We start from the raw sequence: 19310 nt of genomic DNA, 5'->3' as shown, positions 1-19310 counted from the left end.
AAAGCAGGAGTGAAGATCGGGGAGGGCGGGATGTTGTGGTGCAGTTTCTGGTTTAATTTTGCTCTGAAATGGAGTGTTTTAGCAGTGCTAGGTATATTTGTATTCGTGCACCAAGATATTTCATTTTAAATATTTATATATAACACACACACACGAGAGCAGGAAACCCAGCACTCAGCAAGGGGAAATGGTGATTGTAATGCTGCGGTGCCTTCTTTAAAGCCGAGGATTTAATGAGCAAAGGAAGAAATGGCACTCGACAGTCTTCACAAGCAAGTGGTTAGTTTATTTCCAACATGTTTAAGGTGGGGGACTTCCCGTCGTCGTCAGGTATCAACATCACATTACACACAAGGTGAGTTTTTATTCACAGATAAGACACACCTTCACCAATTAGCACCATCTGTGGGCGCGTCCAACCCCTACCACACACCTGAACACTCCACCGTGGAAAACAGTGATGTCAGGGGCAAGGTGGGAGGGGCAGTCAAGCATTTATACAAGACCAATACAAATAAAGAAAGGGTACTTGTGTAGTTTCACGGCACCATCTACGTAGTCAGCGTAGTGTCCCTGTCAGCATCATATTCCCACGGTTAGTGTAGTCAGCGTTGTGTTCCCGTAGTCAGCTTGTGTCTGTGAATGTGTACGTTCGCGCCTAACTGGAGCGTACGCAGTTAGCGTAGTCAGTCAGCATTGTGTCAGCGCTTATTACATTGTGTGCGAACCATTGACCATTTTTAACCTGCCTGACATGACAGGTGTGAATGTGTTCCTGAAACACCCCCACTATCCACGTCAGCAGTATGCGTCCTCCTGACCTGTACATACCCCCACGTCGATGTGGAGTTGTGGCGAGGGCAGCGGAAAACAAGCACCGAAGCGTGGTGAGCACACGCGGATTACTTGACGTGTATTCTGCGTCGCCACGCCTCGGGCTCGTTTTCTGCGTCTCCTCACCACACTTTATAAAATCAACTCCATGCCGACGTGGATAGTGGGGGTATGCACAGGTCGGGAGGACGCGTACCACGTCCCCTCACGGGGCTCTTGGGGCTGGCGATAGTGGGGGTTTGAAATGGAGGCATTTGCAAGTATGTAACATTGAGCACTGGCAAATGCGTTCTTTATTGTGCATGAGACGCACATACACACCGCAACCCCCCCCCCCCTTTGTGCACGAGACACATGCGCTACCGAACCCCTAACCCTGACAGTCTCCCTGAAGCGGGCAGGGGTGCCGTACCCTGCCGCACGAATGACTGAGACGCACAAGCGTATGAAACGCTTGTGCATCTCAGGTAGATGTAGCGTCTCTCTCACAGCGCACGGGATCTGGCTGTTACAGGTGCTGTGTGAGAGGCACTCACTAGGCTGGCCAGGGACACGGGATAGAGCTGCAGCTCGCGGAGACAGTACGGTGACTACGCTGCCTGCTGCGGACAATACGCTGACTAAGCAGGGCTGCCGCGGGGACATTATGCTGACCGCGTAGCGTAAGGTGCTAATTAAAGTTTTTTCCTTACAATACTTATGTGATACCGAACATCATTAAATCATTTAAGAAACAAAACTTACAGTATATTTAACCATTTTTTTTTTCTCCACACATTTACAAGAATGAGGTCACGTCACCAACATTTCTAAATCCATTAGAGTCTTTCTTCCAATCCATTGGTCCACTGCTAAAGGGAAACTTTTTGTCCCCCAATGAAATGGTCAGGGATTTGAAATACACAACACAATACATTGCAATGTAACCATACACTGTTATATCTATGACTGGAAAATCACTAATAGAAAGAGCACATTCAATGTAACTACAGTATATACATCCGCTCAAAGTGCCCATACAACCTTTCATGTTACAGGGTTCTCTAATGTGCCCATTTATTTCATTAAACACGCTCACATTTAATTCAGAAGGTTTAGATAATAACTTAGGGGTTTATTCTAGTTCATTCTTTCTGACAAAATCCTTCTTAGATGGACAAAACCATGTGCACTGCAGGGGGGCAGACGTAACATGTGCAGAGAGAAAATTAGATTTGGGTGAGTTATTTTGTTTCTGTGCAGGGAAAATACTGACTGCATGATTTTACACTTCAATATAGATCTCACTTTGAAGAAAAACCCCACCCAAATCTAATTCTCTCTGCACAAGTTACATCTGCCCCACCCGCAGTGCACATGGTTTTGTCCATCTAAGAAGGATTTTGTCAGAAAGAATGGACTAGAATAACCCCCTTAGTGCATACATCAGAAGTACAGGCAACAACCACAGTTCAACTCATGAAGACTTTAAAAGCAATGTGTAACCTCTACGTTCCAGAATACTGTGACAGAAAACCTATAAATAACCAATATTCCGAATAGCTACACAATTTGGGTGCCGGACGGCTCCCCGACAGTCGGGATTCCGACAGTCATTACTTCGACGTCGGAATCCCGACTACTCCCTCGTGGGAGTCCACGACCCCCATAGAGGGAGAATAAAATAGGTGGCGAGCGCAGCGTGGCGAGCCCGCAAGGGGCTTCATTGCGCTCCCCCCGCTGTGCAGTCGGGATTCCAACGTCGGAGAAATGACTGTCGGAATCCCGACTGTCGGTGTGTCATACCACACCCCACAATTTACCAACGCGCAAAAACCTCTAGGATACTGATTATACATCCCAGCAAATAATAAACTATTCAACAAAAGAATTAACCAAACACAAAGGAAAAAACTGTCCCCCTCAAAATAAATGCACACATCTTCTGTCAAAGGTTCAATTCCAATGTAGATATCCATAATAAATACAATAATAAAAAAAAAAAAATATTTTTTCCAATCTCGACACAAATAATCGTAATGCGCCTGTTTGGCAGCCAAGTTCCTCCCACCTGGACCCCGTGTGTAACAGATCCGTCCTTTTCCCAACCACGGGCAAAGCGAATGTCTCAACTGACCGCCCCCATAAACTAAAGGAGGACAATCGTTCAGAGTGACGGTCTAAGGTACATTAACAAGGGGATCCTCGTTTACAGGTGGGCGCTCTGTTCATATATTCAATGTAATCATAGTAAGAAGTCTTCAAAGTGGGAGAAATCACAAGTAGGGGTTTTTATCTGATAGGGCTGATACGTTTTTTTTATCCTTAGTGTTTTTGTTGGCGTGGCACTTGTGTACGACGGAATTAAATTTCGTTGAAAACCTTCTGCCGCACTCATTGCACGGATGAGGTTTTAACCCGTGCGCAACATTGTAGTGTCTTGTAGCGCTGGATTTGTACTTGAACAGCTGTCCGCACGCAATGCACCGGTAGGACTTCTCGTCCAGGTCTGTCTGGTTGTAGACTTGGTACGGAGGCTGTTGGGAACACTTTCCCCCCTCTGGAGGATTTACGGCTGGGTGATTGTAGGGTTTGCTGTTGCCTCCGCATACAATTCTCTCACTTATGCTCCAGATGTTTTGATCCCACCGGTAATGTGGGGTGGTGGTTTTATCCAATAGGGAGGTGGGGTTAGCGCCTATTGCATGGTCTTCTTGCATCTCGTCTGATATTTCGACCTTGATTGCATCGTGCAATAAGGGGGCTGTAGTCTGGAGTTCTTCCATGATGTTCTCTGCAGGTTCAGCTACAAAGGCACCAAGAGCGTAAACACATCGTTATCACTAGGGGTAACAAGACAGAATGATGCCCAATAGTCACTTAATTACACCGAGACTTGGACTGGGTCATTGGGGAGCCAAGATAATCTCAGCTGGGCCGCACTGTTTAAAAGCCCCGCCCATTATTACAGGTGGGCGGGGTACAGATTGACCAAGCATATGTAATGACAGAGTATTACTGAAGATCCTAGGCTACAGTAAAATGGCCACTTCCTATAAATGGAGACAATTTGTATTATACAGACAGCATAGCACAGCTAACTCCATCAGGTGTATGATTGTTTAGTAAGAGCAAAGCTAGTAAATAGGAATTACTCATCACTGTCTTGCTACTATTTGCTCTCTCTAAAGCCAGTATTCAATGCTCCCGATTCACCGTTTTTTTTTCGGCGAATCGGGCTGTTTTCACTCCTTGCAGTGAATTTTTTACACTGAAAATATGATTCACCCTGTTCAATGTTCACTGTTCACTGTTTGCCGAAAGCGAACAGTGAATACCGGCCAGTTCTCCGTTTCACGTTCGCTGCAATTCGCTGGTGTATTTCAATGGGGTTTTCACTGGGATTCGCCGAGAGTGTATTCAATGCTCAAATGGAGAACTGTTTTAACCATTGATTTTCGCCATGATTCTCCATTTTACATTCGTCATCTTTTTTAGGTGAACTGGAATGTTATCTTTTAAAATAAAGCGTTTTCTTTTTTTTTTTTTTTTGTGTCAAAAAATCTGATTTTTTTTTTCTGTTAAGCGGCATGCTATTGCTTGCAGCACATAAATATATTTTTTAGATATATTTTTTTTTTGCCAGCTCTAGGGGGGCTCTCCCTGAGTCAGTGCCAGCCCTCCTTCACCCCCACAATGTCCGGCGCAGGCAGGGAGGCTTCCATCTACCTGCCTGCAGCCGTCCCCCAGCTCCCGGTGGCATTCGCCGGAGGGGTTAAAATTCGCCGATAGGGGCAGAGAGCCCCTGAGGCGTTGAATAGGGCGGAGGGGCGGCTGCCGGGCGAATCTCCCTGAAGGGAGAATTGCGGCGAAAGTGCAGGATTCGCTGCCATCCGCGATTCTACCCATTGAATACCTGCCTAAATATCACCCAGATCTGAAGGCTTGTCTTTCACTGCCTGAAGCTGTGAGTAGGGTTGGCATCTGTCAGTTTTTGGAATTTGGTACATAAGTCATAGTCCCATGCGATAATAACGAGGACTGCGATATGCACTGATAGCAATTTGCAGGAGATTTCATTGAAATCTCCTTCATTAGGCTTTTAGTACATAGCAGTGATCAGGACCGGAATAAGGGAGGGGATTTAGAGGAGGCCATCTTGGGGGCCCGATAAAATAAGGGCCCCCACATATTCAGAAGCCACACCACCAGAGTCTCACTGCAGCAGCAGCCTGCGTGCTCAGCCAGTGACTGAACGGCAGGCTTCTGCTTTACATACTATTGGGACAGCTGAGCCGCTCGGCTGCTCTGTTCTGCTATACGGTGGCTCAGCTGTCAGTCAGTGCAGAGGGAACTACGATGGCTCAGCTGTCAGTCAGTGCAGAGGGAACTGGGAGTGCAGGCATCTCTCACAGTCTTCTGGTTCCCCTCTGCACTGACTGACAGCTCAGCCACCGTATAGCAGGACAGGGCAGCCGAGCGGTTCAGCTGTCCAAACAGTATGTAGTTACTGGCTGGGCTGCTGCGTCAAATCTGATAGCAAGTTGACTGATGGGAATCTGCCATTTGTGGGTGTCATCTGGTGATTTTCGCAATCCAATCGCAGACTTGCACAGGGCGGGATTTCACTCTGTGTGTGGGCGGCGGCTATCTGATCACAGGGCTCTGCTAACTCGCCCAGCAGTGATCAGGTATGAATCAGGCCCTGTGTACTAACAAAGACATTACTAGTTGCCCAAGTCCTACTGACAGTTGTTCTGTATGTTACTCACCTGCAGATGTCTCCAGGTAATGGGCTTTCAGGTCACATTTGCCTTGTCCCTTGTCGTATTCTCCATTTCCATCAATGGAAACAAAATCTAAATCTTCATTATGTAGGTCTGGTAATTCTAAAGGAGCGGTAAAAAGATTTGAACTTATATTAATAATAACATATATGGGGACATTTACTAAGATGAGACTTGTATTTCACAAGGGATGCTGCTACGGTCAACCAATCAGAATCTACTACTTATTTATTTAGCACCTTCTAGAAGATAATAGATTTAAATATTTTTGAAGAAACCAATCGGATGTTTTTTCTCTGTTCTGAGCTGTATCAGAAAATTGCAGCTGGAATCTGATTGGTTGATATGTAACACCATCTTTTTTTTTACAAAGTTGTTTTCATTAACACCTTTCAGCATAGTACCCAAGTCGGAAGGTTTTGTGATCTCCACGGTGTTGGTGAGCGAGTCAGTCTCCATGATAACATCCTGGTACTGCTGCTTGTGTCCTTTAATGTAGTCCCATTCCTCCAGGGAGAAATACACTGCAACGTCGTCGCATTTCACAGGCACCTAGAACATAGAGCGCAGCAATGATCGTGTGACCGGATAAATGAGCTACACAGATGTTTTATAGTATATGGCCTGCTCACCGCTCCATCTTGTGTATGGATACAGCAGTGTGGGGACGACTTCTTCACAATGACATATTTCTGCAAGAAAAAGACATAGACAGTTCTAACTACAGTACAAAACGTATCTGCCAATCAGAAGGCACGGTGGTGGAGTATATGAGAGGTGGAGGAGACCATGCTAAGGGCCTGATTCACAGCTGTTCACTAGGATGCGTATACTCGCAGCCTAGCGGACAGGTCAGCATGGAAGACCCCGGTGTTCTTAGAACTACAAATCTGTCCTTGTGCACAGATCCTTGTTGTGCCGGATCACGCAAGATTTAGGATTTAGATTTAGGATCCGTCTTGTATTGTAGCTGTCTGTTGCCCAAAGTTCGTTCAAGTGTCCCTGGCATTCAGGATCACTGTGTTTATCCCAATGATGTTGGCATACAGTCAAAGAAAAAGCACAGTGGGCCTGATTCAGACCTGTTCGCTAAGCTGCTCTTTACGCAGCCCAGCGAGCAGGTAAACGCCGCCCCGCCGAATGCCGCCCCCCCCCCCCCCCCCGAATCCGCTCACTAACATGCAAGGTAATGTGTACGGTAACGCATCCCCTTGTATGCGTCCGCACGGGGGAGAAAATCATTTGAGCCTGGACTGATGGTTCCAGCGAATCTGGGACAGGACCTAACGTTCTGCGACGTCAGCCGCCCACCCCAGCATTTCTATGGACGCGCCCACTTTTTTTTGTGGGCACGCCCATAAAACGCTGGGGGGTCCCCGGCAACCGCCCCCTGCCTATCTAGTAGCGAAGTCGCCGAAGACGTTTGCTCCGGGGGTTTGCGCATGAGCGACTATGCGCATGCCCCCACCATCGGGAACGGGGCCGAATTCAGAGCTGTACGAACAGGCCTGAATGGGCCCCAATGTGTGATCTGCAAACTACACATGCACAGTAGCAAGTGAAGTGACCGCTAATCTGGGGGAGATCTATCAAGTCTTGAGAATTGGACAAGTGGGGAATTTGCCCCAGCAATCAATCAGCTTTGAGGTATCATGTACATTCTATAAAATGATAGGTAGCAGCAGGTTGGTTGGAATCGGCAACTTCTCCTGTGGTCTACTCTTAATAAGCCTTAAAACATCCACCCCATTGTGCGAGTGTCCAAGGGAACCTCCTGGGTAATTGAATCTGCCCCTTTGTCTTTAAATACAGCTTCTGGAACCGGTTCTCACCTCTCCTGTCAGCAGGTAGATTATTTCCAGAGCGTGATTCAGGATCTTCTCAGAGATCTGTTCCTTCGTGTTGCTCATCTTCATAACCAAGGATGCTGTTCCAGAATGACCACCTGAAGGGGCAAGAACAGTCAGCGGTGACTGTTATGTTACAACAAGTAATGCAATCTATGTAGAATAAAATGACCGGCATCTCCCAGCTTGCAATACATGAATATAAAATGACTGCAGGTAGAAAGTTCTCAATAAACAGCCTAGTGTTCATTCTAGCACCAGCCATCTTTGAAAACCCATGCAGTTCCTGTTCCCTGCCTGGGGTGTCGCTGTCTGCTGTGGTGTTTCTAGCACAGGTCTGGTTTGCATATCAGTGCGGATCTACAGACCACAGTGATAGAAGCACCACAGCAGACAGCGAAACCCCATGCAGGGAAGAGGAACTGCATGGGTTTTCAAAGATGGTGAATGCTAGAATAAACACTAAACAGCCATCTACACAGTGCCACTGTCAGCATATGGAGAGATCCTGCATCCCATAAAGAAATAGGGAGAATAGGTTCTCAAACTCGGTCCTCCGGACCCCACACAGTGCATGTTTTGCAGGTCTCCTCACAGAATCACAATAATTTGCTCCTCCTGTGGATCTTTTCAAATGTGTCAGTGAGTAATGAATGCATCTGTGCACCTGCCGGGTGACCTGGAAAATGGGAACTGTGTGGGGTCCTAAGGACCGAGTTTGAGAAACACCCCATACTCCCCAAAAGGTCTGTAATGTTACCACATTTGTAGGGGGGGGAGGGGGAGGGGGGAGCTTAGGCAAAATGGCTGTACTGGCACATCTAATCGATAATGGATTGTGATTGCTGGCGCTGTATATATCAGATTTATCTCATACACTAGACTATGGGCATGATTCAGACACGCTCACTGGGCTGCAAGTGTTTGGAGCCCAGCGAGCAGGTTAACGGCATTCTGCCCCAACACATCACCCCCTGCCCTACCTGTGCACAGCTGTGAACACGTACACAACCGTGGATGGAGGACTCACCTGGCGCAGCGAAGGCCGTGGGGAGAAGGAGGCCGCTGATTAGGTCAGTGGTCTTCCCTCCCAACGGCCCAGAAAATGCTCGCTGCCTCCGGTTGGACGGCTCATGCATGCACACTGCGTACCGTGCACATACACAGCCGTCTGATAATTACTCGGCTGCGAATCAGGCCCTTTATAGGGTGCATATTAAAGCTGGTTGCCCCTATGTTTTATGCTAACGGCCAACTTCACTAAAACAGGACACCCCCACTTGCCATTCCATCTCCAATTCTGCACCAGCCCTATAGCAGGTACAGTTTTCTGTCTGTGTATAGCCTCCTGTGTGTGCGACTGTAGGTCTTTACCGCAACAAGGCCACATCTGCCTAGACTCCCCCAATGCCTCCTGTGGAGCACCCACTGACATCCACAGCCTCTGTGTCCCATACTGTTCTGAATTTAACAATCTGGAAGCATGCGCTGTGCAACCGGGAGTCATGCCCACATTAGAAAAACTGTGTGCAGCATCAACACTGCGTATGACTTGATCAGTTCACGGTCAACATTTCCCAAATTCTCCCATTGCAGTCCAAGTTTTAGGGCTATTCATGTTTGATTACAGGTGTCTTAATAAGTACCTCAGTCAATTTAATTTAACCATATGGGCTCAAGTGTGGATATATATATATATATTTTTTTTTTTTGCAAGGTGCAGCTGCAGAATAATAACAGACAGGATCACTGAATCCTATGTACTATATGTACAGTATTGTTACGATTAGGTGTGATTCATACACAGATCCAATCCCAGACATAAAAAGATGGCAGTGTTATGCAACAGCCAATCAGCAATTAGCTTATATCTGTTCAGTGCATGTTAGCCAGTGAGAGCAAGCATCTAATTTGTTGATGCATTTATTAGGTGGCTACCTCCTAGCAATTGTGCATGTGTGGGAACTGAGCAGCCAGTGACCCAGTCCCAGACAGCAATGCTAGGAGCCATCAGCTCAGCCTCAGCCACCCCTTGTCCCTCTAGCTCCTGTCAGGGCATGCTGGGACCTGTAGTCCCACAGCAGCTGGCAAGGTGACAGGTTGCCATGACAATGACCTGTAATGTGCCTCTGTGGCAGCTGCTCCTCCCACGTCAGTCAGTGTCCTAATACTGACTCTGACTGGAACACACACATAGGCGACTCTTACCTGGGCTATAGAAACGGCCTCTACCCTCATTGGCTTCTCTGCGTCACCTGACCGAAGAGGCTGACAGTTGCTGAATGTACAGAGACTGGAGGGGGCGGATCTAGGTGATGCGCCAGCAGAGGCTCACACTCAGCCAATGGTCTCACATTCAGCCAATAGGAGCCGCAGCATCACTTGTGTTGATACTCATAAGGTCCCGCCCCTCTTCTAGAATACGGTCCAATCTGAGCGTCGGAATCGTTGAACAACACCTCTAGTAGTCGCCTACTTTGCAGGACTTTGACCAATCATCTTCCTGTGTTCTGAGTGAGGGACAGCAGAGTCCCCGGCAGTTGGAGGCGGGGCAGCCGTCGGGTGCAGCGCGAGATTTGAACCTGCCCGGACGTGACACGGTATCAGAGCCCAGGACCCGGCCGGTTCATCAACCCGCCAGCAGCATGGGCACTGCCAAGGGCACCAGACAGGTGAGGGCAAAGGATGGCAAGGGCTGATGTATTGGGTTGTATGAGCCAGTAAGGGGACTACCATAGGGCATCCTATTGGTGCATCCAACATTCTATAGGGTACAGGTGGGAATGGGAATGTGTCCACAGGCAGCCAGTCAGATAAGAGGGAGTCAATTTACTAGAGGTTCTAAAAATAATAAGAGCTGATGTTGCTGGTAGCAACCAATCACATTCTGTCTGTCATTTCTCTATTGCATTCTAGGAAATGACAGATAGATTCTGGTTGGTTGCACTTGCTATGAGCAACATCCCCTCTTTTCATTTTGAGAATGTTTAGTACATTTACCCTTAGCTATCATTTTACATATTGTACTAGAATCACTATGTGAATGACAGCTAACATGTGATTGGCTGCAATGGGAAGCACCTCCACGTCTCTTCACTTTATCCAGAATATGAGCAGAAGTCTGATCTATAATATATTGCAGTGTCTGAGTCTCTAAGCCTGCAGAATAGTGGGTGACCGCAGGACCGGTGACAGCTATTATTGTTCCCACACACTGAAATCTATGATTTACCATCACTTGATTTTGAACAGGTTAACTAATAAGGCAGATGTTTTATCACAGGTGATAGCATTCATCCCCCCCCCCCCCTGTGTGGTTTCACACTGTACATGCTGCAGAAGCAGAAGGGATGCATGTAATTGTGTCCTATCTGTAACAGCGGCATAGTTCAGCGAGGACAAGCGGTGCAGAGGGAGGGACACTGCAAGACACATGCAGCGGCTAAGTTTATTCTGAATGAAGGCGCAGTGTGGATGATTGTTCTCATTGATCCAAAATGTTTGTGCATAATTATTACAAAAATGTCTCAAAAGAAAAAAAATAACTGCTTCAAAACATATCTTCCATTGTAGGTGGAACTGGAGAAAGTCCTGGGAATCACGGTAACCGGTAACAGCAGTTTATCATGTGACCCAAACACTGGACTGATCGCATATACATCAGGGTAAGAATAGACTCCACCACATCTCCTCTCTAAGCATTGTAGGGGTACATTTACTAAATTGTCTAAAAATGTAGAGTCTGTATGATTTTCTAGGATGCAATAGACAGTATCTGATTGGTTGCTATGGGCAACATTAGAAACGTTCGTACATTTGCCACTAAGGTGTGTATTTGAAAATTATATAACTACTCCTCACCTATATGAGGCGAAGTACCGCCAGTGACCACTACAGGCCACTCGACAGATCAAATTACTTTTTTGTGTTAAAAGATGTCCTAACAGAAAGTTAAAGCAATTTGTGCAGGGACACTGATCTGAAAATTGTTGGATATGGAGAGAGGGAGCTGTGAAGACAGACATTTGAGGCAGGAGCAGATAGGGTGGAGAGTTTGTGGGCTAAAAACTGTCACAGCTCAAAGTGAAAGTACATTGCAGAAACCGTCATGGGTTTTTGTTTCCCCCCCACTAGGTGTGTTATTGTCCTTTTGTGTCCAAAGAACAACAGACAATCCCACATATTCAATACATCCTGGTGAGTGATCTAAAGTTCTAATTGTATTTATAGGCAAATGCTTTAATGACCCAGTTCTCCCATGATGGGCCTAGGGTCTATGTCCTAATACTAACTGTGGGCTCTCTCCAGCAAACAGCTGACTGCTCTGTCCTTCTCCCCTGATGGAAAGTATATTGTCACTGGAGAAGTAAGTGTATTATGTCCCAGTGCGTTGTCCATGTCCTGGTGGTCCCACCACTGTTCCTTACATTGTTCTCTGCTTCTAGAGTGGCCACAAACCGGCTGTGCGCGTCTGGGATGTGGCGGAAAAGACCCAGGTTGTGGAGATGCTCGGACACAAATACGGTGTATCCTGTGTCTGCTTCTCGCCCAACATGAAGTATGTCGTGTCCGTGGGCTATCAGCATGATATGGTGGTCAATGTGTGGGACTGGAAGGTAAGGAGTAAAGAAGGCACCAGGGTCCATGTGTTGGATGGATCTGAGGCAGTTTGTGTCCTTCAGTGATGTGGCTCTCCCATTCTTATGGCATCTTATATGGCAGGGGCGATGAAATCGGTCCTAGAGATCTACCAACAGTCCATGTTTTTTTAGGCCACTTGTGGAATGTGTCGGTTAGGAATGAATGCAGCACATGTTTGAAAATGTGACAGTTAGTAATGACTGCACCTGTGCACCAGATTGGTGGTCTGGGAAATGTGACAGTAATTACTGCATCTTTGCACCAGCTAAGTGGTTCTGGGAAATGTGACAGTAGTGACTGCACCTGTGCATCTGCTACGTGGTCTGGGAAATGTGACCATTAGTAGTGACTGCACCTGTGCAGCAACTAGGTGGCCTAGGAAATGTGACAGATAGTAATGACTGCACCTGTGCACCAGCTAGGTGGTCTGGGAAATGTGACAGTAATGACTCTGCCTGTGCACCAGCTAGGTGGTCTGGGAAATGTTACAGTAATGACTGCACCTGTGCACCAGCTAGGGGGTCTGGGAATTGTGACAGTTAGTAATGACAACATCTGTGCTCCTACACCTGGGTGGTCTGGGAGACGTGAACTGTCGGTAGATCTTGAGGACCGGTATGGCCATCCCTGTTTTATGGAGACGTCATGTAATAGGGCAGTTGGGTCAGCAGTAGCCATACTGGATTTTACAGGTCCTGTTACAAATCTATAGATCTGTGGTACTGTCGGTTGCCAGCTACTGACCGTTCTACTTTATAGCACTTCTTCCTGCAGAGAGCTCCTGGGTGTGTATCTGATCATTATCCTCAGCCCTCGCCGAAGTAGAGCTTACCCCTAACCCTATATTACCTACTGTTAAAATACTCCCTACGTGGTAAGCTATCTAAAATGGGAGTTTTTACTAAGATGGGATGTTGTCCTTAGCAACCAATCAGATTCAATCTTGTAGAAGCTGCTAAGTAAATGTGTAGAATTGCATTGGTTGCTATGGGCAACACCCCAGTTTGAATAGAACTCCCATCTTAGCAAATCTACCCCTACATGTTTGCTGGTCAGCCTGAGGGCAGCTTTATGTGTGGAGTCTTCCTGGTCTTTCTAATGGATTTGGAATCGAATGTCGACATGTGACCATCTAACTGTACCTTGTCCCCTTGCATGAAATACTGCCAGTTGGCTCAAAAAAAACAAAACGTGAAAAACTCATGTTGACCTTTGGACTGTCTACCTTCTCATTGTTGACCTAAAGCTTGTGTCGACTTTCCAACCATGTCAACCGTCAGTGGTCGACCCAATGCATGTCCATCTAGTGACCATATCCCTTACATAAGCCCAACCATGATGGAGTTCTAGTTGCAGATTCCCTTGGAGGACTCTCCTGGTCACAGTTACATTGTTCACTCCTGGCCTCATGTGATAGGGACCGAGCCTATTGTCCTACTGTACTTATCACAGGCCCACACAGTAGCAACGCATGAGAAGACCTAACGAGTCTATTACAGATGCAGTCTAGGGCCTATTTTAGAGATGTACACAAACCGGATGGTGGGAGATCTGCGCATGAGCAGGGTTGCGCTGTGTTTGTGTGCAGCACCGCCGCCGTTCGGTGGTGTGGACGGGGCAGCCATGGGCATAGTGTGTCAAGACCAGTGTTTGAGTCTTCTGGCCAGCTTCACTGGTGGTGACTGGTGCCCTTGCCACCCCGTACAGCTAATAGGGTTCCCAAATGTTACTTTGGTGTCGTCACAGAACAACAACATAGTGGCAAAGAACAAGGTCTCCAGTAAGGTCAGCGCGGTGTCGTTCTCCGAGGATAGCAGCTACTTTGTGACCACCGGACATCGTCATGTCAAGTTCTGGTATCTGGAGAATTCCAAGAAATCTCAGGTACAGTACATTGCCTTGGGGGACAATGACATCATTATTTTCACTGATCAGCAATTTTTTTTTCTTTTCTGTGTGTGTTTTAATGCATGCGTTGTATGTTTTATATGTGCCTGCTCTTTTGGGTAATATATGATTGTTTATAAAGGCGGGCATGAAATTGTGTTGTCTCTGCACCATAGAAACGGCGTAACACATTGGAATGATTTCATATCCCCAGGTTAACGGGACCGTTCCCCTCGTGGGCCGCTCCGGACTGTTAGGGGACCATCACAACAACATATTCTGTGGAGTGGCGTGTGGCAAGGGCAGATATGCCGGTAGCACGTTCTGCGTGTCTTATTCCGGGGTCCTTTGTCAGTTTAACGAGAAGAGAGTCCTGGAGAAATGTCTCAAACTAAAGGTGAGCTTAATGTTCCTTCCCCACAATCCCTGTGGGCATCATTCTGTAACCATCACGCTTTTTACAGCCCTATAAGCCTCCGCTTTTGTTGACCTGTTGAAGTATTTATTATTCTGTTGGGTACTTATTTTGGCATTTCACGTTCTGTGTTCATGGCAAACAGGTGCAAAATATATAGATTAATCATTGATTGGTTATGGAAGAATTCTGGTATAAGGAACTAGGAATTGAGTCCCAAAACTTAATATTGTAGGCACATGGATTACCTGGCTCCTGGGATTTGGCTTAGGTCGACACCTCAAATAAGTCGACGTGGGTGGATGGTCAACACAAGTATTGGGCCAACAGTGTCTAGGTTAACAGTTAAAAGGTGGACATGGTATTTTCACTTTTCACAGGTGGTATTTCATGCTCTACCATCCACTAGGGCAGGGCTGGGCAACACCGGCCCTCCAGATGTTAATGAACTACACATCCCAGGATGCTTTGCATTAGTTTTGCTATGTGGCCATGCTGAAACTGATGCAAGGCATGCTGGGATGTGTAGTTAATCAACATCTGGAAGGCCGGTGTTGCCCAGCCCTGCACTAGGGCGTTAAGGTAGAATAGAATAGTTTGCCCGAAGCCTTGCGAGGGGACGCGGTGTACCGATATGGTGAGTTTCTAAATACTCCCTTTAGTGAATGAGTCTTCCTGGCCTCACTTTCTGATGGATGCACACAACCCATTCTGCATGGTTTTATAATGACTCCATTGTATGACTCCATTGAGTCGGTTCTCCTTTAGTATAGCATTTCCGGAGAGTGGAGGCTGGTTATTGCTGTTAATGTACTCTGTATATGTCATTCAGGTCTCTGCCTCGAACTGCCTGTGCGTGACGGAGGAGTTTGTGTTCTGTGGCTGCGATGAAGGCCTGATTCGGGTGTTTAATGCACAGAACCTCCAGTATGTGGCTGATTTACCCAAACCTCACTACCTGGGTGTGGACGTGGCTCTGGGCATCGATCCGAGGTAATTTACCCCCCCCCCACGGTGTTCAAAAGTTTTGATCTCTTCTTAGTAGGTTCAGTATGATTTAACCGACAATCTAAAATGCCAACCACTATTAACTGACTGTCCAGATGTTGACATGTCAGAAAAGTCGGCATGAGTGTTCGTCTTTTTGCGGTCTATGTAGACTTAGGTCAAGATGGACTCTGTATAAGTGTACCACGCCCCGTCACATAAGGCACACTATTATATTCTCCCTCTATGCCCTCTATGAGCTACAGCCGACTTCAATCGGAACGGCACCAAAACATCTGCAGTAATGCAATGTTCTCCGTTGTCTGATTTGTGGAGTACATGATGTCTGGTTTCTTATTGGATATAAGTTTTCATTCTGATTTCTCTCTTGTAGTTCTCTGTTTACAAAGCAGAACAATTGCAGCTACCCGGACACCTGCGCTCTGGTGTATGACCGGTGTAACCAGTGGCTGTGCTGTGTGTACAATGACCACAGCGTGTACGTATGGGATGTCTGTAACACCAGGAAGGTTGGGAAGGTGTACTCAGCTCTGTACCACAGCTCCTACGTGTGGAATATAGAGGTGAGTTATGGGAAACATTTCCTGCAGTGCAGCTACAACTACTGATGCCCAGGATGCTTTCTTACAGGGAAATGTATAACGTGCTTTGTAATCAGATTGCAAATCCTCAGGTCATACCTGCGGTGGGACAAATCTTATCTGATGTGTGTATTGGGCCTTATTCATGTTTCTGTGCAACTGTGATTCTCTAGGTTACGGAGCTGCTAGTGATAGTACCACCCAGTTATGAAGAGACACACCCACCGCAGCCGTAGCGCGCACATATATGCAGAAATGAGGAACATAGGGGCTAAGAGTTGGGCTGAGGCTACGCAGACTGGACGGGTTTCAGTCAGGGTCGACTCAATGAACGTCGACAGGGCTTAGGTGGACACAAGCATTAAATCGCCAATGGGAAGGTTGACATGAGTTTTTCACTTTTTTTTTTTTTTGTCCCAAATGTCATCATGGACACCGTCCAAGTGTCCCGCGTTCCTTGCATGGCTTGCTGCACTCAGTACACTATTTTATTTCCCCACCACACCGTAGTGGATTGTAGGGCATGAAATACCACAGGCTGGCTAAAGAAAATTTCATGTTGACCTTTTGACTGTCGACCTAAATTATATGTATGTGTGTGTGGTAATAGAACTCTTTGTTTTGAGTGATCTTTTACACCACAGGTGTTCAACCTGTGGCCCTCCAGATGTTGTGGGACTACATGTCCCAGCAGTCTTTTGGCATGCTCTTATAGGAAAAAATGTGGCAATGCATGCTGGAACATGTAGTTTTACAACATCTGGAGGGCCACAGGTTGAAGACCCATGTTTTACACTATTTATACAGTTCTATATATGTTACTGTGATATGGTTTTTGAGTTCTCCAAGTGTTTCAAATAAATAATTTCACCAAAACTCGCCCTTCTGTGCTCAGGTCTGTCTGGAAGTAGAACAGAAGACGTGTGTAACCCTTGGGTCATTCTTTACATGTTCCTCCGACAACACCATCCGCCTATGGAACCTAGAGAGGAACTTGTACACTGGTCTGAGGAAGAATATCTACAGCAATGTAAGGAGCAGACGGGAGAGATGTGTTCTAAAGTGGACAGCATTTTTTTTGGGGGGGGGGGGGGGGCTCACTGGTTGCCATGGAAACCACTGGCACACTCCCCCACTCTATTCACTCCTTCATAAATCCACCCCATAGTCGTTAGTCTGGTGATCCTGTTGAGTTGTGTGTGTGTGTGTGTTTGGTCTTATGCTGTTTTACTTTTGACTGAAAGTATTTATTCTTTTCCTCAAGGAATTGCATAAAGTGATCTATGTCAATGACAATATGCTATACCTAAAGGACACCTCAGGCACCGTTGAAAAGCCTGAGCCCAAAGACTCAAAAAGTGGCGTACGTGTGTTGAAAATTCGCCATGATGGGCGTCACATAGCCTCCGGAGACCGAACAGGAAACATACGGTAGGTAATATATAGTGAAATGGAATTTTCTTGTGTACAGATGGAGCAGGCTCCATCTCCACTGGCTGGCGATTCTATCACCAGCCCCCGCCAGCGGCCGGCTCTCGCCAGGGGCGTGCGCACATGAGTCGCTTGCGCGCGCCACATGGCTACGGAGCTGGCTCCGCCGCCGCCCCGCCGTCCCCCCTATCCCTGCTGTCTCCCTGAAGAGGAGACGGGCAGGATGCCGCCGCCACCGTAGCACCGTCCTGAAACTGAGACGCACATGTGTCCCAGTCAGATGGAGCGCCTCTGCGCCGGCGATCGCCAGCGCAGGCATGCTGGCGATCCCCGGGCAAGGATCAGAGGCACTCCATCTGTACATATAAAATGTTCAGGTCCCTTTTATTTTTTATTTTTCGATCGAATTTATTATTTACGTGTTTAGATGAAATAAAATGAATTTGAAACCCAGAGAATCATACAGACTACTGCTCCATCTGTGTGATGATTCTATTGCAAAGCCATGCTGAGCCCCGCTCCCTCCGCCTCCCTCTGTCTCCCTCCTTCCTGCTCCACACGGAGCATACTACACTGGCCACCAATGATTCATATTTTTAAGCTAGTAATATATACCTTATATGCATGTGCCAGCGATGTATATATTACTTGCTCCACTGGTCACCTATGATATTTATAAGCCAGTAATATATACATTGCTGGCACAGGCCAGCAATGTATATTTTACGGGCACCAATGATACAGTATGTATAAGCCAGTTATATATACATTGCTGGCACAGGCCAGCAATGTATATATTATTGCCACCACTGCCCACCAGGGGTTAAAGTGAGCCGAAACAGGGCATCCCATCAGTTCCATTTTAGAGGCGGAACTGTTTTGCCACCGTCCGCTCACCTTGCCCCGCTGTCTGTCCCATCGCTAAAGGAAACAGCCAGGCAGAGCCGTGGGAAACCCGGCTGTCTCAGAGCAGGTCCATCTGTCCATGGCGCAGCTATTGGCCCGCAGGCTCTGATTGACTTGCACGAGCCGGTACATCATTTGACATAGCCACGGCAAGAACGTATAGACCTGCTCTGAGACATTCGAGTTTCCCACCGCTCTGCCCGGCTGTTTTCTATACAGCGAAGTGGATTGCACAGAGCATGAAACCCCTGGCATCGAGCAAGAAACCCCTGGCACTGAGCATGTAACCCCTTTCAAAGAACCAGGAAACCCTAGCAATGAACATGTAGGTAAGCGGCACTTATGTGGCATAATATGTAAGGGGCATTATGGTGTGTGGCATACAGTATAATTGGCATTATGGTGTGTGGCATACAGTATAATGGGCATTATGGTGTGTGGCATATTGTATAATGGGCATTATGGTGTGTGGCATACAGTATAATGGGCATTATGGTGTGTGGCATATTGTATAATGGGAATTGTGGTGTGTGGCATAATGTATGATGGGAATTAAAGTGTGTGGCACTGTGAGCCATAGCTTGAATTAGGGGTGGTATTATGTGGCCCACATTATTTTCATGGATGTGTGGGATAGGCCATAAATTTAAAGCTAGCAGGAGGGGCGCCGAACACCCTAGCACCCACCCTGGCTGTGACATATGGGTGGGTGTGGAGGCGGCTGAAGTGAGTTCCACCACCGCACCAGGACCACTTTAAGCACTGCTGCCCACCAATACAAGCAGTAACCTAAACATTGCTGACCAGCAATGTATACGATACCGCTGCCACTGGCCACCAATGTAGATTTTTTTTTTTTTTTTATGACGGTAATGTATACACTGCTGGTGCAGGACAGCAATGTATATGTTACCACCACCACTGCCCCCCAACGTATAATTTGTTATGGCTGTAAATTCTTAGCCATGTACATGAGCAGGATTTTGCGCGGTTG

The 19310-nt window shown here is 47.0% G+C and overlaps 2 protein-coding genes across 3 annotated transcripts in view; one reads left to right on the top strand and one right to left on the bottom strand.

The window, feature by feature from the left end:
* Window positions 1-265: 265 nt before the first annotated feature.
* LOC146036148 (gastrula zinc finger protein XlCGF66.1-like) lies at window positions 266-9994 on the bottom strand. 2 transcript variants are annotated; one of them, XM_083159993.1, is made up of 6 exons: window positions 9656-9994; window positions 7433-7545; window positions 6233-6292; window positions 5990-6152; window positions 5586-5702; window positions 266-3619 (listed from the first exon to the last, which is right to left on the bottom strand). In XM_083159993.1, exons 2-6 carry the CDS (start codon window positions 7514-7516, stop codon window positions 3090-3092), a joined length of 954 nt encoding a protein of 317 aa, XP_083016119.1. In that variant the 5' UTR covers window positions 7517-7545; window positions 9656-9994; the 3' UTR covers window positions 266-3089. The 2 variants fall into 2 exon arrangements, with proteins under 2 accessions (XP_083016119.1, XP_083016120.1); XM_083159994.1 differs by having other exon boundaries at window positions 6005-6152; window positions 9656-9991.
* Window positions 9891-19310, top strand: part of WDR62 (WD repeat domain 62) — a 44742-nt gene continuing 35322 nt past the window's right edge. Inside the window, exons 1-11 of the mRNA XM_083159980.1 lie at window positions 9891-10119; window positions 11021-11112; window positions 11582-11644; window positions 11756-11813; window positions 11893-12063; window positions 13835-13972; window positions 14190-14372; window positions 15223-15383; window positions 15772-15961; window positions 16875-17009; window positions 17244-17410. Of these exons, the coding sequence (XP_083016106.1) occupies window positions 10093-10119; window positions 11021-11112; window positions 11582-11644; window positions 11756-11813; window positions 11893-12063; window positions 13835-13972; window positions 14190-14372; window positions 15223-15383; window positions 15772-15961; window positions 16875-17009; window positions 17244-17410 (1385 nt within the window). The 5' untranslated portion in view covers window positions 9891-10092. The remainder of the gene's footprint in view (window positions 10120-11020; window positions 11113-11581; window positions 11645-11755; window positions 11814-11892; window positions 12064-13834; window positions 13973-14189; window positions 14373-15222; window positions 15384-15771; window positions 15962-16874; window positions 17010-17243; window positions 17411-19310) is intronic.

This window comes from Crinia signifera, chromosome 9 (assembly GCF_055691185.1).
Source record: "Crinia signifera chromosome 9, ASM5569118v1, whole genome shotgun sequence".
Classification (NCBI taxonomy): domain Eukaryota; kingdom Metazoa; phylum Chordata; class Amphibia; order Anura; family Myobatrachidae; genus Crinia; species Crinia signifera.
Note: the sequence above shows the minus strand (reverse complement) of the source record. Positions and strands in the feature narration are given on the sequence as shown.

What these genes read in the sequence shown, in the direction of transcription:
- LOC146036148 (XM_083159993.1), bottom strand. Translation starts at nt 7,516, where the DNA reads ATGAAGATGAGCAACACGAAGGAACAGATCTCTGAGAAGATCCTGAAT. An exon ending in TCTACCTGCTGACAGGAGAG is followed by an intron (nt 6,293 to 7,432) that starts GTGAGAACCGGT and finishes TTTTTCTTGCAG; the next exon opens with AAATATGTCATTGTGAAGAA. An exon ending in CTTGGGTACTATGCTGAAAG is followed by an intron (nt 5,703 to 5,989) that starts GTGTTAATGAAA and finishes CCGCTCCTTTAG; the next exon opens with AATTACCAGACCTACATAAT.